The sequence below is a fragment of the Balaenoptera acutorostrata genome, chromosome 3 (assembly GCF_949987535.1).
Source record: "Balaenoptera acutorostrata chromosome 3, mBalAcu1.1, whole genome shotgun sequence".
In the NCBI taxonomy this organism is placed as follows: domain Eukaryota; kingdom Metazoa; phylum Chordata; class Mammalia; order Artiodactyla; family Balaenopteridae; genus Balaenoptera; species Balaenoptera acutorostrata.
Window position 1 is genome coordinate 96,028,544 of NC_080066.1, and position 26,177 is coordinate 96,054,720.

General features: G+C 55.1%; 3 protein-coding genes across 4 annotated transcripts in view; 1 reads left to right on the top strand and 2 right to left on the bottom strand.

The window, feature by feature from the left end:
• Window positions 1-246: 246 nt before the first annotated feature.
• Window positions 247-2,661, bottom strand: CHAC1 (ChaC glutathione specific gamma-glutamylcyclotransferase 1). Its single transcript, XM_007180381.2, has 3 exons — window positions 2,354-2,661; window positions 1,910-1,945; window positions 247-1,475 (listed from the first exon to the last, which is right to left on the bottom strand). The coding sequence occupies exons 1-3, from the start codon at window positions 2,573-2,575 to the stop codon at window positions 1,074-1,076; spliced, it is 660 nt and encodes a 219-aa protein (XP_007180443.1). The 5' UTR covers window positions 2,576-2,661; the 3' UTR covers window positions 247-1,073.
• Window positions 2,662-2,910: 249 nt separating this feature from the next.
• Window positions 2,911-26,177, top strand: part of RHOV (ras homolog family member V) — a 74,597-nt gene continuing 51,330 nt past the window's right edge. For both annotated transcript variants that reach the window (XM_057542366.1, XM_057542368.1), the window contains exon 1: window positions 2,911-3,546. The gene's annotated coding sequence lies outside the window, so the exon portion shown is untranslated. The remainder of the gene's footprint in view (window positions 3,547-26,177) is intronic.
• On the bottom strand, window positions 15,489-24,160 carry DLL4 (delta like canonical Notch ligand 4). Its single transcript, XM_057542362.1, has 11 exons — window positions 23,696-24,160; window positions 23,315-23,584; window positions 22,761-22,818; window positions 21,713-21,976; window positions 21,239-21,299; window positions 21,022-21,152; window positions 19,290-19,459; window positions 18,887-19,106; window positions 17,043-17,745; window positions 16,423-16,531; window positions 15,489-15,887 (listed from the first exon to the last, which is right to left on the bottom strand). Exons 1-11 carry the CDS (start codon window positions 23,759-23,761, stop codon window positions 15,882-15,884), a joined length of 2,058 nt encoding a protein of 685 aa, XP_057398345.1. The 5' UTR covers window positions 23,762-24,160; the 3' UTR covers window positions 15,489-15,881.

Below are 26,177 nucleotides of genomic sequence, written 5' to 3' on the forward strand. Positions count from 1 at the left end.
GAGGAAGACCTGGTCTGAACTGCAAGCCCGGCAGCCCCTTCAAGGCAGCTGGGAGGAGACACAGGGTACCAAGTCGGTGGCAAGGACTCCTCACAGGGCTGCCAAGTGGAGCTGCCCAGGCTGAATTTGCATGCCTTGGGGGGGGGCATTCTTTGTGTGCACTAAGATGTGAACCGTGATCACAGGAGCGATGTAACCTGGTAGTCCTGCCTGCTCAGCTGCCCCCTCTCTGGGGCAGAGGCATGGGGATGAAGAGGGAGCCCTTTCCCCTCTTATGAGCCTTCCAGGGCTTCAGCACCTCACTCACCCCCAAACCCCCATCTGAAGAAAGAACCACATTCCAGCACAGCACCGATAATGAGATCAGTTTATGGATTATAGTATGGGACAGACTGGGAAGGTGCCAGGGCCTATACCGATGAGCTTCCCAGAAACAGACCGACAGACAGACAGGAGTGGCCCAGACAGACAGACAGGACAGGGAAACAAAGCCAAATGGGTAAGAGGCCTAGGCCCAGCCTCAGCAGCTGTGTCTGGCTTCCAGATCCAGCTCTGCCCTGGGGACCTGGGGGATGAGCAGGGCTGGCAGGGGCCTCAGTTCTTATAGGGCCCCCTCTCCTCACTCCCTCCTACCCTCACCAGCAAGCTGGGACCTTTGGCGGGTGTTGTTTCTGGGGCTAGGGAATGGTTGGTCTGGAGTGGGGGGCAGAGGGTCAAGGCTCTTGGAGGCTCCCTGGGGAGGTGGAGGCCTGGGTAGTATGGGGATAGCAGCAGCAGTGGGGGGAATCTGGTCAGGCACCAGGCGCCTGGGGTGGGGCACCGCTCAGCAGGGCCCCTATAACTAGGGCAGGCCCCCCACCCTGCCCACCACACCAACATGGTGCAATAAATAAAGTTTCAAGTAGTAAGTCAGTGTCAGGTAGGAGATCTGGGGGCTGGCGGACAGGCAGGGGCTTAAAAGAGGCCCCTGTCGGCCCACCAAGTCTTCTCAGTGGGCTCCAGCTATTATCAAGTCTGTCTGTGTGCACTGGAGTGGGGACCTGGCCCCTGTGTCCATGTAGGGGCTCAGCCCCTCAGACCAGTGCCAAAGCCTGCTCAGTGGGGCAGAAGCAGGGCAGCATGGTGCCTACAGCATCCACGATGGCTGCTAGGTGCTCGTCCTGTGCCTGGGGCCCACAAAGCTGCATGAAGTCTGCCAGGCGCAGCAAGTACTCAAGGTTGTGGCCAGAGAAGCCTCGGCAGGCCAGGATCTGCGTAGCGATGGCCTCCTCAGGCGCAGGGCCCAGGTAACCAGGGTTCTGCGGGGTGGCCACGTAGGCCAATGCCTTGAGTGGTTGGTCAGGGGTATCTTGAGGGTAGAAGGTGACCTCCTTGGTATCATAGCTGCCAAGCACTGCCTCCCGCACATTCAGGTACTTCAGGGCCTCATTCACCTGCTCACCTTGCACCTGGTACGCCACACCCCAAGTGCAGCCCTAGGAGAAAACATGGGCACTGGGGTCAGTCACACAGCTCCTTCTGGTCCCACCCCAGTACTGTGTTTGTAAGGGAGGTGGGCAGAGCGCTGATGAGCCCTCTAGTAGCAATATATCAAGCCCTCATCCTCCCTTAACACGGGTTGGTAAGGTGGTCTAGCCTCAGAAAGAACAGAAATCCTACTCAGAGTATGGTCTGAGAAACAATGGCATCACCTGTAAGCTTGTTAAGAATGAGTTTCAGGCCACTCTAAATCTTATTAAAATCTGTATTTTAACAAGATCCTCAGGTGATTCTTATAAGAAGCACTTAGCTAGACCCACCCTTCCCCTCAGCCAGCCGGGCATCTAATCTAGCCTGCAGCCAAGGATCCACAAGCTCTGTCTGTCTGCACCCCTCCATGCTGGGTCTCTTTCTTGACTCTGGCACTTACCTCACGATCTTCAAGGAGGGTCACCACACGACCAGGCTAGGGGGGGAAGAGAGATTTTGAAAAAAAACAAATTAGAAATGAGCTCTGCCATCATTGGTAGAGAAAACTCTTAGTAACCCTTCTGTCCCAGGCCTCAGAGAGCCCCACTCATCCAGGGGGATGATGCATAGATGCAACAGAAGTAGACACATGGCAGTGGCCCAGATTGATAATCAGAAATATTCATCAACACGGTGATCCACAGGATCAGCCTATAGCCATCACACAGTGACCCACTGGGCACACAAATTTAAGCCAAAATATGTAAGCAAGGTTTACATATTTCCCCCATCGCGACGGAGTCACCGTCTGCCCAGATAGACCCTGACATTCCAGGGCACCAGCACGGTGCCCACTATCCTGTCCCCACCCCCGTCATTCACCCGGGCATGGGCAGATGCTCACCATCTTGTCGCTGCCCCGATGGAAGGTGTCTCCCTGCCAGAAGCGGCGACTGTAGCCGCGCACGAAGCCCACACGGCTGTCGCTGTAGGTGAAGTCGGGCCTCCACACCAGGGAGCCGTACCCGAAAATCCACAACGCTTGGGGGTCGCAGTCGTCCTGGGGGTGCTGCGAGGGAGGCGGTGAGGCGGGCGGGGTGTTCTGAGCTGCAGACTCCTGCTTCATGGTGCCGGACACAGCGACGGGCCCGGGCGGCTTCCGGGGCTGGTCTCCGGCGAGGGCACGGAAGGACCACGGACGTACCCACCTGGCCTGGCACTGCTTTGCTGCTCCAGCTGCGCTGCCCGGTCCGAGGTCCCCTTTAAACCCTCCGGCCGGGAAGCCCCACCCACCGCGGCCCGCTGCCGCGGTTATTGGGGCGGGGCAAATTCCCTTTTGGCCAATCACCTTCGGATTTTGCTGCCCGGTTAACCGCGCCGCCGCCTGAATGGGTAACTGCGCGTCCTGCGCCGGGCCCAGCGCGCCCGCTGATTGGTTCGGCTCCACCTCTGTAGCAAACCTGGCAGGAGTGATGCAACGGCTGGGGAGGCTTCCCCAGCTCAGGCGTGCAGCAAGGACGCCTCAGATTGCATCAGGCGGCCGGCAGTGGGCACGGACGAGGGCACCGGTCGTCTCCCCATCAGCCCCTTTACGGCCTGGGCCCTTCAAGAACCATGGCTGGCGGGCCCCAGAAGGGTGTCTCTCAAGCAGTCCTGCCAGTGCACCTGGCCGAGTCACTGCCACCCCAGGCAGCACGGACTCTTTACCAGGTCCAGTGCAGGACACGTCCAGAAGGAGGGCTCTGGGCGGCGTAAATGCCCGTCTCTGGGGTTTCTCCTGGGAGCACATACTCTGGAGAAGCTGTCCGAGGCACCTCCGCCTTCCGTACAGGTGCCTCACGCTGTTGGCGCGCGTGAGCAAATGGAGAAACTGAGTCACGGGGCTGACAAGGTGTTCTGCGGAAGCTGAGAGACTGAGTCAGACCGGACGTTCAGAGCCTGCGGGTCACGTGAGGGCTACGCCCCAGGCCAGGTGTGGGACTGCCTGAGCCCAAATTGGCTCCAGGAAAAGCCGGTCAGAGCGCTTGGAACTGACGTTGTCACTTTGGCAGTGGTGGCCCGACCTGCGGAGAGAAGCCATAAAGACAGGAAAGTCAGGTCAGTCCTGCCCCAAGGCGATGGGTTTAGTTCTGCCCGGACAGGAGAGTTTTGCAACAATGGTTGGGTTAATCTTAGGCACCGAGGTTCTGGGAGTGGAGGGCAAGGAGGGCCCTTACCGGCCTTCGCCCTTGGCTACTGGCTTCCCGACCCACAGAAGGTCCGCAGGTCGCCTGGGGTTGACCCCCTAAGCAGCGGCCAGGGGAAAGGGAAACAGAGGCAGCAGAAGGCTTGCACCTCGCAGAACTGGCTCCGAGGGACTGCTGCTGAGGTCAGGGGACTGCTGACGAGGAACAGGGAGAGCCCTCTGGCAGGGAAAAGGGGCAGTATTGCTTCTCATTCGATTCTAATTAGATATTTAAACTAAAAATTATCTGCACACTTAAAGTAATCATTCCAAAGGTGCCTAAGATATAATCTCCAGTAGGAATGCTGCACTATGTTGTGTATAGTATGAAGCTAGATCTTTAAAAACAAGTTATACATTAATATTAGTAAAAGAAATAATATGGAATAATATACATAAACTGTTAGCAGAGCCTGTCACCAGAGGAGGACTTTCCATATTAAATGTAAATATTTATGGAAAAGTTTGGGTTTTTTACAAGGAGCATGAATTACTTTTCCCACTGGAAAAAATTACAGGCACATGGTTGTTTCTGGTTATTCCTTTCTCCTTCCCTCCATTCTCCATGTTCACTCTCCCCTCTTCTCCTCTCTCTATCCTGTCTCCTTTAGTCCACCTCCTCTGCTGCTTAGGGAAAATATCCCCCCTCCACCTACCACCTTTGATAGTGGGGTGGGAGGTGAGAAACTGGTACTAACACATTGCTGAAAGTATCTGAATTGGCACAAACAACCCTTTGAAAAAGCAGCTTGGTGATACAAATCAAGAATCACAAAATGTCCCTGCCCTTTGACCCAATACTTCCACTCCATGAAATTATTCAAAATATGGGAAAAGCCATATTCCTCAAGATTTTTCAATGCATTGTTACTTATTATAGCCAAAACAAAAGAAGAAGAGCTACTTAAATATCCAAAAATAGCTAAATGTTTAAGTAAATTATCCACATGGTGGAGAAGTACACACACACATGTATACACGACTTAAAAATCCTGCAATAAATGAGTAGTTACATAAATTTGATATAGACATAAAATTAAATCTGTGCAGTCATTAGAAAAAATTATGTATGACTATACTTATTGACTTGGAAACCTATCTACGATGCATATATAATTAAATGAAAAACAGCTTATAAAATAACCTAAAATAACTTTTTAAACTTAAAAAGTATATATGTGTTTATTTCCAAAAAAAAAAAAAGAAATCTAGAGGAACACGTAAAAATGCTCAGTGATTATCTCTGAGTAGTAGGACTATTGAGACTTGCACTTTATTTTTAATACCAATTCAGACTGGGAATTTTTTAAGAGAACATAAACCACTTATATTTAGGAAAAACAGTTTAAAGTAAAAATCCATTAGGAAAACAATGTAGTGAACATGCTTATGATTGCATAGTAAGACAAACATGCAAAACAGGAACTATCACATGCACTATGATTAAAACGATTGGGATTTCCCTGGTGGCACGGTAGTTAAGAATCCGCCTGCCAATGCAGGGGACACGAGTTCGAGCCCTGGTCTGGGAAGATCCCACATGCCGTGGAGTAGCTGAGCCCATGCACCACAACTACTGAGCCTGCATTCTGGAGCCCGCGAGCCACAACTGCTGAGCCGGCGTGCCGCAACTACTGAAGCCCAAGTGCCTAGATCCTGTGCTCTGCGACGAGAGAAGCCACCGCAATGAGAAGCACGTGCACCGCAACGAAGAGTAGCCCCCACTCGCTGCAACTAGAGAAAAGCCCTCGTGCAGTAACGAAGACCCAATGCAGCCATAAATAAATAAATAAATAAATAATTTTTTTTAAAAACGATTAAAACAACAAAAACAAGATTCATGAGGAAAAAGAGAGGGCATCATATACTAATGATAGATGGATTGGGGTATGGTGACTCTTCTCTATTTTGCAAGGCTTATGAAATGTAATTTTTAACAATAAAGTTACTTTTAAAGAGTAGTTAATGGTTCTTGGTGGCTCAGGAACAGATAGCATATCAGAATCACCTGGGCAACATCTTCAAAATGCCCATTCTCTGACTTCCTCCCAACTAGACCAAAGCCCCAGGTTTAAATAACTCCTTTGGTGAGGTCATCAGTAACCAGCTCTTGCTCCAGGCAGAGTTAGGCACTCCTTCCTCTGTGCTCCCAGACTGCTTACCTCACTTCTGTCCCTTCCACTTCATGCTTATAACAGAAACATTTATCGAGTGCTTACCATGAGCTAGGCAGTTTGCTAAGTGCTTTTACATCCATTCTAATTATAAACTTCTCTGCTGCTTTGTGAGGTAAATATCATTTCACAGATGAGCAGACTGGAACAAAGGAAATTTAGGTAACCTGCCACAGTGACGCAGCAGCAAGTTGTATAGCCTGGGGCCCAAGGCAGGCAGTCCAAGCCCAGAGCCTCCTTGTTGCTGAGCATTTGACATCCTACCTCCCACAAACTTGAGAGCTCCCAGAAAGCAGACTTCATCTTTGAAGGTCCAGGGGAACCAACACAGTCCTGGCTCATGGAAGGTTCTCTGCAAAGGTAGGTAGAAGAAGTAAAACTCTTGGAAAAGGCCAGGGCACCCTGGGGTTCAGAGGAGGAGGAATCCTGCAAGACAAGGGCTCAACCTTGACCCTCTCAAAGTAAGAATCTGCACAAAAGTTGGCCCTGAGGTCTCGGCCACCTTCCCAGGAACTTGTCTCACCTGTTCCCATTCCTTGCTTATCCTTGCCAACATCTATCTCCTTCCCTCCCAGTGGGACACTCCCAGGAAGTAAACCATCCACCTCAGCCAGTTCCTCTCCAACATCAGCAGCAACCATCCCATCTTTCCTCCTAAAATTCCCTCAGGGAGGGGCTGCAGATGTCATGCCCACAGAGGTACCAGCTCACAAGAGGTGATGAGAGAGTATCATTTCCACCTTGCAGAGTTGCACATGATTTGCACATGATGTACACATGGCGTCTTCCTTCTGTGAAACTTCCCCAAATTAATCTTTCCTATTGTTCCTTCAGGTAGTCACTTCTTTTTTTTTTTTTTTTTAATTTTTATTTATTTATTTATTTTTGGCTGTGTTGGGTCTTCATTTCTGTGGGAGGGCTTTCTCTAGTTGCGGCAAGCGGGGGCCACTCTTCATCGCAGTGTGCGGTCCTCTCACTATCGCGGCCTCTCTTGTTGCGGAGCACAGGCTCCAGACGCACAGGCTCAGTAGTTGTGGCTCACGGGCCCAGTTGCTCCGTGGCATGTGGGATCCTCCCAGAGCAGGGCTCGAACCCATGTCCCCTGCATTGGCAGGCAGACTCTCAACCACTGCGCCACCAGGGAAGCCCATATCATTCTTAATAAGCAGGTAATCTAGTAGTAAACTGTGTTCCTAAGTTCTGTGATCCACTCTAGCAAATTAATCTAACCCAAAGAGAGGGTCATAGGAACCTGTGATCTACAGCCATTCAGTTAGAAAGACAGGTAACACCTGGACTTGCAATCGGCATCTGAAGTGGGGGCAGTCTTGTGGGATTGATCTGTGGGATCTGATGCTATCTCCAGGCAGATAGTGCCAGGCTTGAGTTAAATTGTAGGACACCCAGCTGGTGTTGCAGAAGTGCTTGCTGTGTGGAAAACCCCCAGGTCTGGTATCAGAAATGAAGTAGTGCTGGTAGGGGATTGAAAGTGGAGGAGATGCACAGAAGAGCATGTTTTCCTTTGCCCGACCTCTCAGTCTGACACAGCTCAGAAGAACTGAGTGGGTCAGGAAAGCGACCAGGGTAAGTTTTTTTTTTTTTAGTATTAAACATTTTATTCAATTTCTTTCTTTAAATATTTATTTATTTATTTTTGGCTGCATTGGGTCTCAGTCGCAGCACGCGGGCTTCTCTCTAGTTGTGGCTTGAGTGCTCAATAGTTGCTGCATGTGGGCTCAGTTGCCCAGCAGCATGTGGGATCTTAGTTCCCGGACCAGGGATCGAACTCACGTCCCCTGCATTGGCAGGCAGATTCTTTTTTTTTTATTTATTTATTTATTTATTTATTTATTTATGGCTGTGTTGGGTCTTCGTTTCTGTGCGAGGGCTTTCTCCAGTTGTGGCAAGCGGGGGCCACTCTTCATCGCGGTGCGCGGGCCTCTCACTATCGTGGCCTCTCTTGTTGCGGAGCACAGGCTCCAGATGCGCAGGCTCAGTAATTGTGGCTCACGGGCCTAGTTGCTCCGTGGCATGTGGGATCCTCCCAGACCAGGGCTCGAACCCGTGTCCCCTGCATTGGCAGGCGGATTCTCAACCACTGCGCCACCAGGGAAGCCCCGGCAGGCAGATTCTTAACCACTAGACCACCAGGGAAGTCCCCCAGGGTAAGTATTTTTGATTCAGTGGTGGAAACCTCCAGCTCTCTCACCCTCCATTCTTACCATACAATTCACAGATTGTACCAGCAAATAGGATGTTAAATGAGAGTTTTTAAAAGGCAGAATAGGTGATAGTGTGCCCCGAGCACACTATTTTTTAAATTGAAGTATAGTTAATTTGCAGTACTGTATTAGTTTCAGGCGTACAACAAAGTGATTCAGTTTTATTTATGTGTGTGTGTGTGTGTATATATATATATATATATATATCAGATTATTTTCCATTATAGGTTATTACAAGATACTGAATATAGTTCCTTGTGCTATACAGTAAATCCTTGTTGGTTACCTATTTTATGTATAGTAGTTTGTATCTTTTAATCCCATACTCCTAATTTCTCTTCTTTCCCCTTAGGGAACCATAAGTTTGTTTTCTATGTCTGTGAGTCTGTTTCTGTTTTGTATATAGATTCATTTATATTATTTTTTATATTCCACATATAAGTGATATCATATAATATGTCTTTCTCTATCTGACTTACTTACTTTCTCTATCTGACTTATTTATAATCTCTAGGCCCATCCATGTTGCTGCAAATGGCAATATTTCATTCTCTTTATGGCTGTTATGCCATTGTGTTATATATATGTATATATCTCACACCTTCTTAAACCAGTTGTCTGTTGATGGGCACTTGGGTTGTTTCCATGTCTTAGCTATTATAAATAGAGCTGCTATGAACATTGGAGTGCATGTATCCTTTCGAATTACAGTTTTCGTTTTTTCCGGATATATGCCCAGGAGTGGGATTGCTGGATCATATGGTAGCTCTATTTTTAGTTTTTTTTTTTTTTTTTTTTTTTTCTATTTTTAGTTTTTTAAGGAACTTCCATACTGTTTTCCGTAGTGGCTGCACCAATTTACATTGCCACCCACAGTGTAGGAGGGTTTCCTTTACTCCACACCCTCTCCAGCATTTATTTGTAGACTTTTTGATGATGGCCATTCTGACCAGTGTGAGGTGATACCTCATTGTGGTTTTGATTTGCATTTCTCTAATAATTAGAGACGTTGAGCATCTTTTCATGTGCTTGTTGGCCATCTGTATATCTTCTTTGGAAAAATGTCTATTTAGGTCTTCTGCCCATTTATTGTTTGGGTCGTTTGTTTTCTTGATATTGTGTTATATGAGCTGTTTGTATATTTTGGATATTAACCCTTCGTCAGTTGCACTGTTTGCAAATATTTTCTCCCATTCCATAGGTTGTCTTTTTGTTTTGTTGATGGTTTCCTTTGCTGTGCAAAAGCTTTTTATAATTTTTTTTTTGGCTGTGTTGGGTCTTCGTTGCTGCACGCAGGCTTTCTCTAGTTGCAGTGAGCAGGGGCTACTCTTCATTGCAGTGTGTGGGCTTCTCATTGTGGTGGCTTCTCTTGTTGTGGAGCACAGGCTCTAGGCTCATGGGCTTCAGTAGTTGTGGCATGTGGGCTTCAGTAGTTGTGGTTCATGGGCTCTAGAGCGCAGGCTCAGTAGTTGTGGAGCACGGGCTTAGTTGTTCCGTGGCATGTGGGATCTTCCCAGACCAGGGCTCGAACCCGTATCCCCTGCGTTGGCAGGCGGATTCTTAACCACTGCACCACCAGGGAAGTCCAATTCCTAGGTATTTTTTTGACACAATTTTAAAGAGGTTTTTTTTTTAACTTTCCCTTTCTGATATTTCATTGTTAGTGTAAAGAAATCCAAGCACACTATTAATAGAATAGTTGCTTGAGCGAAGAGAGGGATTTTCTTTGTGTGCTTGGGGGGTTGCTAAAATAAACAAACAAATAAATAAAACAATCCCCATCTATGAGGGGCTATATCTCCTGCAAACCACTGAGAAATAAATGTATCCTCAGGTCCTTGCCCCATGTGCAAAAGGAACATAGGTCTCACCAATTCTCTGGCAAAAGTATGGGAAGGAGTAGCTGAATGCCTTGATACAGTCCACCTCAGAAGAGGGAGAGAAGAGAAGACAGCTGCTCTGCTGGTTATACCAACTGAATCCAGAGCCAAGGGGGGGAAGACTACTTGGTCCCCTGCCCACAAAAGCAGGGACTGTAAGGGTTCACTCACGTCCTGGCAGAGGGGTGCATGGGATAGTGGGAAAATCTGGCTCCTTGCCCATTTCTAGTTGCCAAGGAGGGAGGAAGACACAGCTGATAGGGCGCCCTGACCTCAGGCCTGGTCCTGGAAGGTGAGGGGCCAGGGCTCCAACAGAGCATTGGAATGGTGGGGCCCCTCTCCCAATTCCAGGGAGAAAGAAAGGTGTAGTCTGTGGGGGCAGGAAGGGGCTGGCTCAGGGCTGAGAACTGCAGTGGGGAGCACTTCCGTGGAGTGACAGGGCTGCACAGAGGGGAGACCCATGGAGTCAAAGTCGAACATCAGACCCCACAGAAATGCTGGAGTGTGGTAGGACCTGGCTTTAGAAGAGAACCTAGAAAAACAGCCCATGTGGAGAAGTATGACTGCACAAAATGGGCCTGACTGTGGAGGCAGACTCTGAGAGCCAAGGCGGTAAAGCCCCTTAAATGACAGCAGCTAGGACACCATCCCCAGGGGCCTACTGCAAATGGGCAGATCCCAGAACCTTTTAGATCTCTTTTATCAGAGAGTTAGAAGAGGACGCCCTGAGTGAAGGGAGTCACTGGTGGAGGTGAAACTGAACAGTCCAGGCATAGTAGGACGGGCCTGGCCCAGACATCTGCCCCTGTGGGAAAGGGAAAACAATCCTCCGACAGGTGCAGTGGCATGCACCTGTCTGCCTACCGCCAGGGCCTTCTTTGCCTCCAACCTGAGTCAGGAGGAGGGATCACTGGAAATAGACAGCTGGACATGCCTGGCAGGGCTTTGGCTCTGCCCTGCAGGGGGTGCCATGACACAGGACAGCCTTGGGCCCAGAGCCGACCTGTTGCTAAATCCAGACTCCTGAGATGCTAGTTACCCTGTGTCTGACCGTAGCCGCAGCTGGCTTTTTTTGGACCCTGCGTCATGGCCTGAGAGGGTCTTTGGGGATGAAGGGAACGTGCTGAGCCCACTAGGGCCAAAAGCCACTTGTGGCGGATCTCCAAGGGGACGGGGACTCTTGAGGACTTGGGATCCTGCTGTCACTTCCCACAGCCTGGGTCTCCCTTCCACTGCTCCCCACATCAGAGGAGGTTGACCTAGACTAGTGGTGCTCCTTAAAGACAGGGACACAAAGAGAAGAAATGGTGGAGGCAAGCCGGCATCTCAGCTGCCTTCTTGGTTCTAGGGCTACTGCTGGGACTATCCAGCCAGACTCCAAGCTCCTCTCTAACCCACCCCCATCCTGTGAGCTGGATTGTGAAAGCTCCCGAAAGTGGTTTGCTGGCATAAATTTAAGGATTAAACAACCTGTGGGGGGGACTCGTTGCTCACAAATAGTTTTTCATACACTAACTCATTTCAACCTCATAGTAATGTGCAAGAAGTATTATGATCCTCTGAGAGGTTAAAGATAATTAACTAGACGGCCAGCTTCCTTGGGCAGAGACCATGTTTCATCGCCAATGCCTGTCATATAAAAGGTGCTCAATCAGTGTGGAAGGAATGAAGAAATGGATGAACTTGTCCCAGGTCACCTGGCAATGAGAGGTGGTGCTGGAAGGGAGCTTCAGCCTCCCAACTCAAACCCGGTGCCCTTTCCAGCCCGTCCCCGTTCCCTTCCATTCAAGGTGCGGGCTGGGATGGGAGGGCGCAGAGGACCGCGAGGTGGGGAGGGCGCTGGCTGCACCGACAGCTCAGAGTTTGGTAATGGGCCGCTTCTCTGGACACCCTCTAACATATTTAGGGGAAAGCATCGCTCTGAGCTTTCTCCAGTTTACTCCCTCTACTTGGGGGCCCGGGGGCCGGAGAGAGCTCTGCGCGACAAAGACTATCACTGAACTCGCGTCCGGCTGCTCCCTCTCCGGATCGTCCCGGTGGCCCCCAGGGCCAAGAAGGGCTGACCCCGTGCCTTGCGGGGTGACGGCGGCCCCGGTGCGGGAGCAGCCCCGCGGCCGCGCAGCGCCCCCTGGTGCTGGGCAACGGGGCCGGGCGGTCCCGCCCGCTGGCCCGCCAGCGACGCCGGCTTCCCGCGGCCACGGCCCGGCGCGGGCTCCCAGGCCGGGGGCGGGATTCGGGGCTGCAGGAGGCGGAGCCGAGCGGGCGCGGAGTCTCCGAGAAACTCGCGGCCTTCGGCGGCTTCCCGGCCCGGGAAGTGAGCCGGGGTCGGGAGGCCGCAAACAGGAAGTCGGGCTGTAACAAAGAGCTCGGGGGGGCGGGGAGCCGCGGGACCTCCGGGGCGCCCGGGGCGACGGCAGGTGGAGGGCTGACCCGGGCCAGCGCGTCGCACCTGCCTCTTCCGCCGCCGCTGGGGGTTCCAGGCCCGCCGGGATCCGGCTGTGCCGTGCGCCCTGGGCGCGAGGGAGGGCGCGGCCGCTTGAGGGAGGCCACTGGGACCTCCCAGGCGCATCCTCTCCCCGGGAAGGGACACTCACAGTTCCCTGAGTGAATCACTTCCATCCCTTCCCGGAATGCGGCGGGCCACGTGGGGTGGAGGGCTGGGTCGCCATCCTGCGGACCCGCGGGGAGAGGCGGGGAAAGCGGCAGGGAGGGGAGAGCCCTGTGGGTCCCCGTGAGAGGTGGAGCGTCTGCGCGACCTGAGTTTAGTGACCTAGTGGCCTTATCTAGCCCGGGATGGGGGGAGGTAGGAACCACTGTCCTTTTTTTTCTACGCCCTGACCAGTCTGGCCCTGAGGCAGGAGAGGGACCCCTAGCTGAGCCAGCAGCATAAAGGCATTCTTCACAGCCTCTCCCTGCCTCACGCCCCACGATGATATCCAGGTGGTTACCAGCCAGTGGGCTCTAGAAAAGCAGCTGTCCTCAGAGCTGGCGGTCACCGTGGGGTCAGACTTGTCCTTTAGACAGGGCACTGCTTCCAGGCTAAGGAACTGCTATGCTCTGAATTCTCTTATGAAATACCAGTGCAGATTAAACATGCGTATTTGCTAGGCCAGGGAGAGCACTTCACAGTGAGTCTAGAGCTATCATCTGGCCTTGTTTCTGCCAAGCCTAGGACCTCTCCTGTACACCTGAACACTCTATCAGGAAAGTCTTGGGTACCTTACCTATGAGAAGGGGCTGGACCCTCAGGGAGTGACCTGGAAATCCTGGAGAGAGAAGGGCTTCCACTGTGGCCTGTTCACACCCCAAGTGCCTGGCCCAGCTTTTGCCATGTCACTAGAGGTGGAACCTGGCGCAAGCTACAGGTTGGAGCTGCCCAGACCAAGTCCATGAAGGGATCCCCTCTTTTCCCAGAAAGCTGCCGTGGTATCAGAGCCGGTGAGTGGGTTTAGCCAGCCAGCTCCCCTCCAGGGCTCTCTTCTCTGAGGAGCTGGCAGCCCGTGCAGCCCAGCACAGCCTGGTGGTGTGGACGTGCAGGCCCGCGGGTGTCCTACCTGTCCCCCACATGGGAGCCTCGTCATCTCGCCTTCGTGTCCCAGCCCAGTTTCCCCCGCCCCCCAGGGCCCGGGAGCTGCTTTCCTGTTTCATTTTGGGCAGGAAGAGTGAGGTCGTGTTGTTCTTCCCCCTGCTGCCGGCTCAGGCTGTGGGAACGGTTCCCTGAATGCTTTCCTGTTTGATACCCTGTGTGTGCAGTGAGGGGAACAGGGAGCAATGGGTGAGGCGTGGAACGTGTGCACTTGGGTGAGTGTGGATGACCCTAGGTCTCTTGCTCCCTTGTCTCTGGCATAAGCACCCAGATTAGGGGCGGGCATGCTCTATGTGTCAGGGAGAAAGGAAAAGGGAGGCAAGTAGCGCTGCATATACTTGGACTCCACTGGGGGCATCTGCCGGGTCTATTTTGCTTTACTGGATGGGCTGAGAGCTGGGAGCATCTGCTCAGCTTTTTGTCGATGGCTCATTTTTTCATCACTTGCTCTCCATGGGGTATTTTTGTGGCTGTAGAGGGAAGACTGTGGCACCATAGGGACCATCTTACGCCTTAGAGGAAGCTAGCCGTGAAGTAGAGACTGGAAACTCTCTCAATAGTGCCTCAGCCAGAGAAACCCGGGCTCAGGCAAGCCTCCCTCTTCTTCCTCCTCCCCTCTCTACAGTCTCCAATCAACTCGAGCAGCTCTGGGCAGACCAGGCGCCCAGAGCCAGCTCTCTTGCCCAGCTGCAAGGAGGACAGACCCAAGGCAGATCCCCCTGGCACAAAGACCAGTGCCCTGCCAGGGCTTAAAAATGAGCAGGCTGCCAGTCCATCTAAAACCCTGCAATAGCAGGAGGAAGAGCCCAGATGTCATCATGGTCGGAGACCCCGCTCTCTGACAAGAGAATCCTTTCGAAAAGAGGAAAACAGGCAGGTTTGTCTCCTTCCCCCAAATTCCTGTATCCCCCAGGCTGACTAGGGTGTCCATAAGCTTTTTCAGACTTGAAGAGAGAAAAGGGGGATAGGTTCAGGTCAGGGGGCATAACCCCCAAGGAATGGTGGGAGCATGAGGGGGAAGGGGGGCTGCAGCCAACCTCAAGCCATAAGACAGAGGAGGCTGGCCCAGGCTGGGGACGAAATGGGTGAGGCCAGGTTCCCCAAGAACTAGAAGAGGACAAGGGCCTAGAGCACAGCAGGCCAAGTCCAAGTGCACCCAGGTGCCAGGGGTGCGGGGGGGCAGCCGGCAGCAATATAAGAAGGGGAGTCAGAAGGATTCCCACTCTGCCATCACAAAGACAGGACCCAAGAAGTACTAAACTCCTGTACACATCTGTTCCATATTATAAATACACATTATATACAAAATAATGTTATAAAATGTAGAAAGGTCAGTGCTTCTGATTCTTAAATTATCGAAATACTAGACTCCAAAATAAACTACAAAAAAAAAAAACAAACAAAATAAAAACTCATATTATTGATTTCTGAAGATCGGCTTCAAGGGTAGTCTGGGGGCAGTAGTGGGTGTGGGCAGAGCCCAGGCTCGAGGCCTTAGGAATGGGCTTGAGGGAGGAAAGGTCCTAGGTGGCGACAGCACCCGATTTCTCCCTCACTGGAATTTCCATCATCACTGCCCTGAGCTCCCCAGTTAGGCCTGTTGCCTCTGGCTGGGAAGAGGGGCAGGCCCTCCACCTATCTGCTCACAGGAGCCCAAGGCACCCAGGGCCAGAGGCTGTGGAAGCCAGGTAAGGCTTACCAGCATCCTTCCCCAGACAGCCTGGGCCAGGGAGAGGCAGGGATGGTGTTAGGAGCAAGGCCCACATGCAGCGGTTGGAGGCACGGGGCAGAAAACGCTCCTCCCGCTCCTCTCAGGGCGCTCACCTCACCTGCAGGGACACTCCTGCCAAGAGCCGCACCAGATGGTTTCCTGGCCCACAGACAGCCCTGCCCTTACTGGCCTCCTCTCTCCTCTCTGATTTGGACCCAGCTGTCACCATGGAGCCTGGGCCAAGGCACTTTTGGAAACACAGATGCCAGTGGAGGCCACAGCAGCTCCGGGCCCCACGGGGCCACTGCCACTCTCTCTGGAAAATAGGCCAGAGCCCCAAAGGAGCCCTCTGAAGGCCACTGCTGGCAGGGCGGGTCCAAGTGGCACCTCTCCTCTCCTCTGTTCCGCTGGCTGGCGTGGCTGCCAATCTGATGCCAGACAAACACCCAAAGATGTGGAAGGGTACTGCATCTCTTGGCAAGTTCACAGTCTGTCCAGTTCATGCCATTCCCTCTTCCTCCTGAGAGCAGCACGTTGCATATTAAAAATGTCCCATCCAGGATGCAATGTAAACAATGCAGAAGGAAGGTCCAGCTGCTGGGGCAAAGCTGGGATGTCCTGGGGAGGCTCCTGCCTTATACCTGGGGAGCATGTGGAGAGCAGGAAAGTGGGTTACCCTGGGGTACAAGCACTCCCTCCATGGTTGCCCTGGGCCTCCCTGAGAGAAGTCAGTGAGGCAGGTGGGGTGAAGAGGAGGTGGGAAAGCCTTCCCAGTCTTCTGCCCCAACACATACACATGCCTGGAAGACTGTGCTCATGAGGTGGGCCAGTGAAGGAAGCCAGTGAGTAGGGGCAGGAGGGGCACAAGGCAACCACCCTCACCCACCAGCAGCTGGGAAGCAGTGCCTGAGAGCTGGCCGGGTGCCATGGCCGCCCAGCCCAGCACTAACACAGCAGGAAGAGACCGGGCTGGCTCACCACCACGGCTCCTGTTTCACACCCTCTGTGGCAACGAGGCCAGCAGGGATCCGAGAGCCACTGAACCCAGCCTGCCAAGGAGGGGTTCCGACCCACCCTTCAGGAGCGGCCCCTAAGGTCAAGAGTAACCGGACCACTTTCTCATCCCCTAAAGGCAGGAGGGAACATGCTAGAAGGGAAGGAGAGCCTAGCACTCACCTCTGTGGCAATGACACATTCGTTCCTCTCTTCTGATATCAAACACACAGACTGGTACATGGAGTCCCTGGGGGAGCATATCGCTGATATCCGACACTCTGGCTTTTCACTGAGGGAACACAAGACAGGCCGGTGAGGGAGAGATGGAGAGAGGGCTGGAGGGAGGTGGGGCGCTAACCTGGACCCCGGAGACCCAAAGGGAACTGGTAGAGGTGGCTCTGGGAGAAGACACGGGGACTGGGGATGCCCAGTGCTAGCCTGGCGGGCAGTTAGCTACAGGCCGTAAGAGAGCCACAGGACCCCAACCTTCCCAGAGGGTCTCAGGCCTGGAAAAGGCCAGTTTGCCACTGGAGGCAAGCCATGCCGTGGGAAGATGGGGGTCACAAGTGACACAGTGTGGACACTTGACATCTGTGAATGAATGAACGAGTGAATGGGAAGGAGGGACAAAGGGAGCCTGGCAGAAATCTTGTCGGAGGATCCTCCTGTCAGCAGCAAGAGCCCCTGTTTGCTTAGCAGCAGTCAAGGGCCTGGTGCTAGCCTCCCACCTGTCCTGGGGGAGCCCAGGCAGTACCGTGAGGGGGTCGCTGGTGAGCCCTGGGCCTCCGGGTGCTGCTCACCTGTGTATCCGCAGTGGCGCCTTCTCCCCTAAGCTCTTGTCACTGTGGGGATACTTCCCAGGCAGGATCCCCCGCCCCAGGGGCCCTGGGGCCAGATTATAGTCCAATGTGTGGTTCTGTTGTTTGCCACAGTTGGACTTGTCCAGGCCACAGTCCACTTCCAGCTCCTTCTTCTGGTTTGTGTTCTTGAGCTGGGCGGCGGGGATCAGGTTGTCCTTCTGGAAGTCCGACAGGTTGTTCATGGCCTCCCTGCTGCCGTCGTCGGGCCGCCTGAGCCGCAGCTGCCGCACCGCCACTGCCACCATGCACAGTAGCACCAGCAGCACCACCAGTCCCACACCCAGGGAGACGGCCACCCAGGGGAAGCTGGGGGGCATGCTCATGGGGAACTCGCAGCGGCTGCCCACAAAGCCGTAGGGGCAGTTGCAGACGAAGTTGTCCGGGGGGAGGCCGGCGTAGCAGGTGGCCCCGTTGAAGCAGGGTCCCGAGGCACAGGCGTCGGTGGGCATCCGCACCTCGCAGCGCCGGCCAGAGAAGCCAGCAGGGCAGGTGCACGCGAACCCGTTCTCCAGGTTGCGGCAAGTGCCGCCGTGGACACAAGGGCTGCGGGCACAGTCGCTGATGTGGATTTCACAGTGGGCGCCTGTGAATCCAGGACGGCAGCGGCACATGCGGTTTGGACCTCGGTTCAGGCACTGGCCCCCTGTGGGTACACATGGGCCACAAGTCAGCAACCTCCTTGGACCCCCCCGCCCCCCCCCCCCAGTGCAGAGGGTGCCCCATCCCGAGAACCGAGGTTGTCCAGGAACTCGGCCAGCATTCACAGATCCCAATACAAAGAGCTCTGCACAAAGAGTCAGGAGACCTGCAGTTGAGGGTGAGCCTGGTCCTCTACGCCTCAGTGGGCTCGTGTATAAGAACTACCAGCATCTTACAGAGCTTTACAGTAGAATCGAACAGGTATGCTTGGGTTTGAATCTCAGCTGTCTCTCTCTAGCTGGGGATTTGGCACCCGTTGCTTTATTTTATTTCTAAGCCTCATTTCCTCATTTGTTAAATTGAAGTAGAATGCTGTCTCCTCTATAGGAGATCTCTGAAGGTTAGGTAAGGTGATGCATGAAGGCAGGAGCACATACCTGGTGTACAGTAAATGCTCAAATAGATCTATTACTGTTTCATTTAATCTTCGCAACATGAAAGACAGAGGACGGGTTCTATATTTTCCCATTCAGTGATGATAACTAAGTGATTAGCCAGAGAGCAGATTCCATCTCAGCCCTTCCAATCCCTCTGCAGCTCCTAAGGCTTCTCTCCTGCACGGTGCTGTCTGCCTGCCTCACAGAGGGTCACCAGAAGACCAAGGAGACAAAGATAACCAACATGCTTGGTGCCCCCCAAAATGCTGAACATTCCAGACGCCTTATGCTGTGCCAGGCTCACTGTAGCCGTGGGGCGAGGTGAGGCCTCCAGGAGCAGGGCCCTCACCGTGCTAGCCTCTTTCAAGGAGGGACACGAGGCCTCCAAGGTCCCTCTCTCTAGCCCAGGACTTCCTGGGGAGGGTCAGAGGCCACCCCAGCCAGGTCAGGACATGGGACTAGGAATGGAAGCCAGGCAGGGTGCATACCGCTCCATCTCCAAAGGCGTGCACCCACTGCTAACCTGCTCCTCTTCCAAAGCCACCCAGATGATCAAGCAAGCTCTGCACCATCCAGAGCAGATGGGGATCCGTCTCAGCCTGCCCAGAGTGACAGACAAGGCCTCTCTCCTCTCTCGACCCTCCCTCACCAGAAAGTTCTCTTGGCCCCAGGGCCAGTCCACCAGGTTAGCAAGGCAACAGGACGCACCATTGGCACATGGATTGCTGGTACACCTGTCCACTTTCTTCTCGCAGTTGGAGCCAGTGAAGTTGGGGGGACATTCACAGGCATAGCTGGTCCCCTGGTTGCGCTCCCTACAGGAGCCCCCATTGAAGCAGGGAGAGTCGGCACAACTCAAGGTGCTGTGTTCGCAGTGCAGGCCATAGTAGCCCGGGGGACACAGGCAGCGGTAGCTGTCCTCCTGGTCCTGGAGAGAGAGCAGAAAGGGGCCAAAGTCAGACCCTTGGGGGCAGGGATTCCTGGCGGGGGGCTAGGCCCCACCTGCCCACAATGCCTGCCCACGGGTGCACATCCACTGGCCGCCTGGGGTGGGGATGCCTGGGCGCTGCCTGGCCAGAACTCTGCCTTCCTGCGTTGGCCTAGGCCTCACCTTACAGCTGCCTCCATTGCGACAGGGGTTGCTGTCACACTCGCTGAGCTCCAGCTCACAGTCCACGCCAGTGTAGCCTGGGCGACAGGTGCAGGTATAGCTCCGCTGCCCACTGTTGGAGCACGTTGCCCCATTCTTGCACGGGGAATGATGGGTGCAGTAGTTGAGATCTGCGGAGACAGGAACCGACCGGCTGAGCAGAGCCAAAGACTGGTCCCAACCTCCAGGCTCCTTGGAGTTCAAGTTCACTGTCCATGTTTGGCCCAGAGGCTTCAACTCAAAGTCTTCCAGGCCCAAATACCCTTCCTCTTCCCCCAGTGAAACCGGGTATATTGAAGCACCTGGAACCACATCTGAGGAGTGCAATCAATCAAAGTTGAAAAAACACAGTTGGACAGTTAACTGCCCACAGGTAAGCTCACAAGCACTGCAGCCAGGGGAGAATAAAGGTAAAGAAGAGGAGGCACAGCAAGGCCACATGTTGAGGAGGAAGTCAGAAAAGGCTTCGTGGAGGAGGGGCAGCTGAGGTAAGCCTGGAAAGGGGCTACAATTTTAACAGGTGGTAAGAGTAGAGGGGAGGCGAGAGCCACGATAAGTGGTTGCCAGGCGTTTTTTACAGCGAAATGCGTTACGAGGGTATTCTGAAATATAAGTATTTGTTTTCTTATTTGGGAAGGACAGGGAAGGAAAACCAGACAGAGCAAATACAGGGACTGTAAGGGCTCTGTTTGAATAAGATGAGTATATGACTGTGTCACCTGGGAGCAAATGTGGGGAGAGGAAAGAGAGAGGGCAGGAGCCAGGTGTGGGTGGTGTGTGTGTGTGTGTGTGTGTGTGTGTGTGTGTGTGTGTGTGTGTGTGTGTGTGTGTGTGTGTGTGTTTGGGGCGACTGGAGTGGGGAGAAAGTGACACACACACACATACATACGAAGAACACAGGGGCTGAATTCCAAGCCCCTTGTTGCCAGCAAGTCAGGGCCCAGGCAAGTCCTTTCTATCCTGGCAAGCGTCCTGCCCACCCTACCCAGGCCTGTGCTGGTGTCTCCATGGCAGCAGCCACCCCATTTGACCCTGAAAATGGGAGGCACGTGCTGCAGCTGGCTATGAGGATGAAGGAAAAAAGGCCCCCTCCCCCATCATTGGGGCTGGCAGACCCCTGTGCAGCCAAAAGAGTGACCAGCCCCCTGAACACCAGGAAGACAGTGTGGGTTTGGGCAGCTGCCTGGCAAGTGCTACTGGGGAAAACAAGGGAGGCTGTTTCTGCCCCACCGAGAAGGCGGTTAGATGTCACTCCGCCCAGAGGCCCAGCTCACCCACAGCCTCAGGGCAGCCAGTGGGCACACCCCACCAGACAGCTGTTTAGGGGAGAGCTGCTCAAACAGCCCTGGTAGGTAAGCAAACACTTAGGGGGTTAATAGGTAACTACAAGGTAGAAAGAGGAACTGAGCCCGGCATCCCTCTCTCTGGCCTTGCTGGAATTTATGAGTGCAATCTTCAGGTTACCAACATGTCACCCTCCTGGCTTCTCCAGCCACCCTTCCTTCCCAGCACCTAAGGAAGAAGGACCCACCATCTTGTTCTAAGCCAGTTGTTAAGATCCTTACAATCCCAAATTCCTTGAAGGATAATGGGAAAGCCGACTCAGCAGTCATCGAGTAGGAAGGGTCCAGGTGACAACTCTGGTTCCCATGCCCTGCCCAGCTCTCCGTCCCCTCTCTTTGCCCTGACTCACCTTGGTCACAGAATAGGCCTCCCCACCCCTCATCACAAGTGCATTGCCAGGGGGTGCTGCAGGTGCCATGGCGACAGCCGTTGTGGGGGATGCATTCATTGCACAGGCGGCCCTGCCAGCCTGGGCGGCAGCTGTAGAACAAAAGAAAAGCTGAGGGTGAGGTGAGGGCCTGGACAGGGGACGGCTCCCCCGTCACCGCTTCCTGTCCGCTACTCACATGCACTCTGCTGGCTTGCTGCAGTAGCCATTCTGTTCATGACAGCCCGAAAGACAGACAGCTGAGGAGAGAAAGTGGCACTGGGTGAGAGTGGGATGACAACAACTCTGAAGTCCCACTCTCCCTCTCCTGGCCCTGGGGCTGCCCCCCAGCTCTCCTGGGCTCAATTCCCACTCCTGGCTTCCCAGAGGAGCCATGGATGTCTTAAAGAGAAATGATGGCACAGGGAAGGAGAATCCAGGCTGGATGGAATGCAATTATGGGGTCTTTGTGGGCTTTAGCACGACGGGGAGGAGCACTAAGAAGAGGGAGGGCAGAGTCCAAGCCCATCCTAAGCATCCCCAGCTGTTACTGAGGCCCAGTTAGTGGACAGCCCAGACCCGCTCTCCAAGGGAGGCAGGCTGCAGCCGAAAAGATGCCACTGTGTTTGTTCCGGGGACCCCCCTCCAGGCAGGTGGGAGCTTGGCTGCTTACGCTGTTCGCAGTACTCCCCAGTCCAGCCGGGCAGGCAGGACAGGCTGCCATCTGGCTGGCACACGTAGTGGCCGAAGTGGTCATTGCGCTTCTTGCATAGCCGTGAGCAGCTGTCCCCATAGTAGTTGTCACTGCAGATGACCCGGTAAGAGTAGCGCAGCCTTGTGAGAGGGCTGGTCTGCTCATCCAGTAACCAGTTCTGGCCCACAGCTAGGGAGCCCTGGATGGCGATCTTGCTGATGAGCGCGTCTGGTGGCAAGGCCTCTGAAGGGGCAGAGGGCCAGGTCAAGGAAGGGCAGCCAGTCCCCAAGAGTGCCAGCAACTGCTGGATCAAACCAGTTGTCCAGATGACCCCACCTGCCAGCAAACGCAGGCCAGAGGAACCCAAGTGTCCCACTGCTTAGCTGCTCTGTGTGTGCATGTGCAGAGGGCCTGATACCATTCAAAAAGGGGACAATAGAAGGATGTTAAGATATCCCAATGTTCTGGAGGCAGATAGGCAGGGGAAAGAGGAAAAGAGGTCAAAATCGGGGAGGGGGGGCAGAAAAAAGAAAAAGAAAAGCTCTCCAGGCCTTTGAGGACCCTGGGAGCAAGGGGTCCTCTGGTGCCCATTCAGGGGTTCTGCCCTCAGAGATGGGTAATGCTTTTCTTTTTCCTTTGCAAAGTGAGAATTGTTGTGCTGCTGAAATATCCTTTTCCTCTGTGTCAGAACAACATCCCAAAGCCATTATTCCCTTTCCAAAGGAGCGGAATTCGCGAAAGGTGTAAAATACAGGAAGGGGCCCGTCAGCGGCGCTGGCAGCTTCGGCCTTTCTCACCGCCGTGCTCCCCGCGTTCCCACGCCAAAAATAACCCGCAGGAAACGCAATTGTGCTCAGAGTCCAGGCAGCGGGCGGAATCCGAGCGTCCAGCGCGGGGCGCAGCTCCCGGCCTAGCTAAGCGTCCTGCCCCCCACGCCCCCACCCCGCACTTCCCCCGCCTATTACAGATTAACTCTTTCGGCGCTGCGCCGTGTCGCCCCCCTGTGGCCGCGGAGCGAGCTACTCACCTGGCCGCAGGTCGTCTCCTGGCGCGTGCCAAGCTTCAATGATGAGTGAGAAGGTACCCTGGGAACGGAAAGGAGGGGGCGGGGAAAGACAGAGAGAGCGAGATGAACAGGGGATGGTGGGGGTGCCTTTCGGCAGCCGGTTTAATTAATCTAATTGCAGGATACAGTTACTGCGCCCTGGTCTCTGTAACGGGTCTGCACTCAGCATCGCGCGCGAGCTTGGAAGGCGAGAGAACCCCGGGTAGGAGGAGAGTTGAGGGATGAGGGAATGTACGCGGGAGTCTTTCTGAGATGGAGCACGCGCCGGGGTTGTAGGTGATGAAAATCGTATCCCTAGCACTGGGAGAAGATAGAGCGTAGAACTGGGAAGAGATAGACTGGTGAGAGCCTACAGGAGGGTGAGGTCCCAGGAAAGAGTCGGAAAGAAGGATCAGAAGAGAGTGCCCCCCCTTTTGTTGGAGGGGAGCGAGGCAATCTAGGGAGAAGGCTTTGGTCCCAGGGAAACCCCTTCTCTCGGCTTTCATGACCTCCCAGGGCGCCCAGGCTGTGCTCACCGGCCAGGTGAAATTGAAGGGCAGTTGGAGAGGGTTGCGTCCCCCGCCGCTACTGTCGTCGCCGACGGCGAAGGAGTTGGTGCCCAGCACAGGCGTGGAGACGCTGCCGAAGGTGCAGTGCCCGGGCGAGACGACCGCCTGGAAGTGCTTGAGGCAGACGCGGAAGAAGGTCCGGCAGCCGGGTTCGCACGGCCGCCCGCTGGCGAGTACGCCGCGCTCGTTGGCAAACTCCTGCAGCTGCAGCTGGAAGACTCCCGAGCCGGCCGCGCGCTATTGCACAGGGACCGAGGGAAGGAAGAAGGAGAGCGGTCAGCTCGGTGGACGCCAGGGGCTCAGGCCCAGGGCACGGTGGGAGAGGGCGGAGGGGGCGCGGGAAGTTACCTCCTGCCAAAGTGCCACCAGCAGCAGTAGCGCCCAGCCAGAGGCGCTACGGGTTGCGGCTGCCATTCCCTGGGGCGTCGCTCTCTCCACCCGCCGGTTGTGAACCTTTCCCACGCGTCCAACCGCCGGAGGGGTCCCTGAAAAGCCAGGCTCCGCTCGGGGTTTTCCTCCCGTCTCTCCTTCTCGCTAGCTCCGCTCCAACTGCCGCGGTAGGTAATCCAGGTGAGGGCGGCTGGGTGGCGGCTGCGCTGAGGACGTGTCCTCGGGCTAATCCTGGGGCTGTAAGCAGGCTAGTGTCCGGGTACACTGCACTGAGGCGGCTTGAGCTGCAGCTCTTGGCCTCGCGTTCCCAGCCTGCGCTCAGCGCCGCTACTGAAACCTGCGCTCGCGGGAGCTTTCCTTATATATATTGGCTCCTCTCTTCACCCGCCTGTCACTCAGACTCGTGGTCACTCTCCCCTCCCCTCGGGCCTCTAGCTGCTACAGCCCCAGCGCCGCCCGGAGGGGGCCTCCGCCCGCGCCTTCCCCCCTCCCAGCCAGCCAGTCAGGCACAGGTCCCCGCCCCTCTGTGCCGCTCTCAGCCCCTGGGTCCCCCAGCTCAGCGAGTGCCGAGGTGACCAGTTCTCCGCAATCGCGTGGATACAGGCCGAGACCCCGGCTGTGGGAGGACAGGAGGAGGGCCAGGGGGAATGGGGCGGGAGGTGAGCGAGTGGTTCCCGGATGGTCGTAGGGGCGGAGACACGGGGGAGTCCCCGTCGGCGGTGTGACCACGGCCGGCGTTAGTTACCTGCAGCCCTCGAGCAGGTAAAAAGAACTTAAGCTCAGAAAGCGAAACCAGTGCTAAAGGACTCCGGTCTCCTTCACCTTCCCGGAACTTAGGGAGCCCTGGCGTCGTCGGCCCCCAACCTGTGAGCGTCCACCCCCCCGCCCGCCCCCCCCCCCCGCGCGCAGCAGGGAAGCCAGAGGACGCATTAACCTCTCTGTGGACACTCCGTGCTGGGCGAGGGGCCAAGCATCTAAGACTCGGGGGCTCGGCCCCTCCACCTGGTGGGCATCTCCCTCCCCAGTTATGGGGGGCGTGTCCAGCGCGTGCCTCCTCCCTTCTGCCTCCCGCCTGGGCTCCGCGCGTGCCAGTCCCCAGACGCGTGGTACCCATGCTGGGGGTAGGAGGGCGTGGTCCCCGAGGTAGAAGAAGGGGGGCGCGTCCTCAGCTGTATGGTAATAAGGGTCTGGCCCCGCCTTCGGCGCCTCTCCTCACCTGGGTTTAGCCTCAGCTCCAGAGCCCACCTTCTCCACCCCCAGCAGCCTCAAGCCTCGGCCCGCGTCCTGTCGCTCCGTTGGGGCAGGGAGGAACTCTCCTGACTGCAGAGTTGGCTCGAGCCACCAGAGAGTCCAGGGGCTGAGGCCGGGCAGACCCGGGTCCTCTCCTCATAGGGCAAAATGTAGGGTGGAACTGGAAGCGCGCGGACTTGTATGGGTTTCAGGCGGCTTCACCCGTCTCGCCTTCTCGGCTCCCCCGGGTGGCCCCACTTCTCCGAGCGGCGGCAGTGCAGCTGCTTTCCCGGAACCGGCGTGATCCCCGGAGGCTTTAGACCGGGGAGGGCCGGCTTCTCTCAGTGTCGGGGGCGCAGAGGAGCGGTCTCTCTCCGCGACGCTGAGGGCGGCGGGGGCCTTGTGGCTTCAGCTGTCAGCCCGCCCGCACAGCGATGGCTGTCGTCGGGCGATAAGATCGGCGCTGGGGGGAGTAGGGACGCGGCGCGGGCCCGGGGGAGTCTTGCGGGGGGCGGGGGGCACGGCGCGGAGCCCAACAGCTGCCTAGGCCGAGCATGGTCTGATTTTTTTTTTTTTTTTTAACTTGGTGGTGGTGAAGGATTGGGGGAGAAGCATGAGAAACAAGAGGTTGGGAGCGTGGGTTGGGGGAGGGGTGAGGTGAGGAGACGGGCTCCGGGGTCCCCCACGCACGGCCACCCCTCCCAGCCACCATCTGGCGCGAATGGGTTGGCGTGGGGAACCGAGGTGGGGCGGGGGCCGGCAGATGGGCCCAGGCTGCGCTGCAGAGTTAATGTAGGTTATGGACAGGCGGAGTCCCCAGGCCCGAGGGAGGAGGAGCCCAGGACTTGCCTCCCAGCGATCCTGACCAGTGGGTTCTCTGCCCATCCTCTACGGATCCCTTAGTCCTGCCTAGGGTGCCAAAGAGTGCCCCTCACTTTCCTCTGAGCTGGCATCCAGCCCTACCTAGTTCTGTCCGCTTCCACCCCCAAATCCTGGCCTGGGAGTTCATAAAAAACTCACTCCTTTTCTGGATCTGGCTCTTGTCTGACCCTCAAGGGAGACATCCAGTCCCACAGGAGACATCTCGCTCAATATTGGTAGATCTGGAACACTCTCTATCCCTCACACACATCCGGACTGATGTGCCCAAAAGCACTTTGCAAACAGTCAAGGACCAAACAAAAGTATTATCATTACCCTCAGAGTCAAG

What these genes read in the sequence shown, in the direction of transcription:
- CHAC1 (XM_007180381.2), bottom strand. Translation starts at nt 2,575, where the DNA reads ATGAAGCAGGAGTCTGCAGCTCAGAACACCCCGCCCGCCTCACCGCCT. An exon ending in ATCGGGGCAGCGACAAGATG is followed by an intron (nt 1,946 to 2,353) that starts GTGAGCATCTGC and finishes TTCCCCCCCTAG; the next exon opens with CCTGGTCGTGTGGTGACCCT. An exon ending in CCCTCCTTGAAGATCGTGAG is followed by an intron (nt 1,476 to 1,909) that starts GTAAGTGCCAGA and finishes GTTTTCTCCTAG; the next exon opens with GGCTGCACTTGGGGTGTGGC.
- DLL4 (XM_057542362.1), bottom strand. Translation starts at nt 23,761, where the DNA reads ATGGCAGCCGCAACCCGTAGCGCCTCTGGCTGGGCGCTACTGCTGCTG. An exon ending in TGGTGGCACTTTGGCAGGAG is followed by an intron (nt 23,585 to 23,695) that starts GTAACTTCCCGC and finishes CCTGTGCAATAG; the next exon opens with CGCGCGGCCGGCTCGGGAGT. An exon ending in CCTTCAATTTCACCTGGCCG is followed by an intron (nt 22,819 to 23,314) that starts GTGAGCACAGCC and finishes TTCCGTTCCCAG; the next exon opens with GGTACCTTCTCACTCATCAT.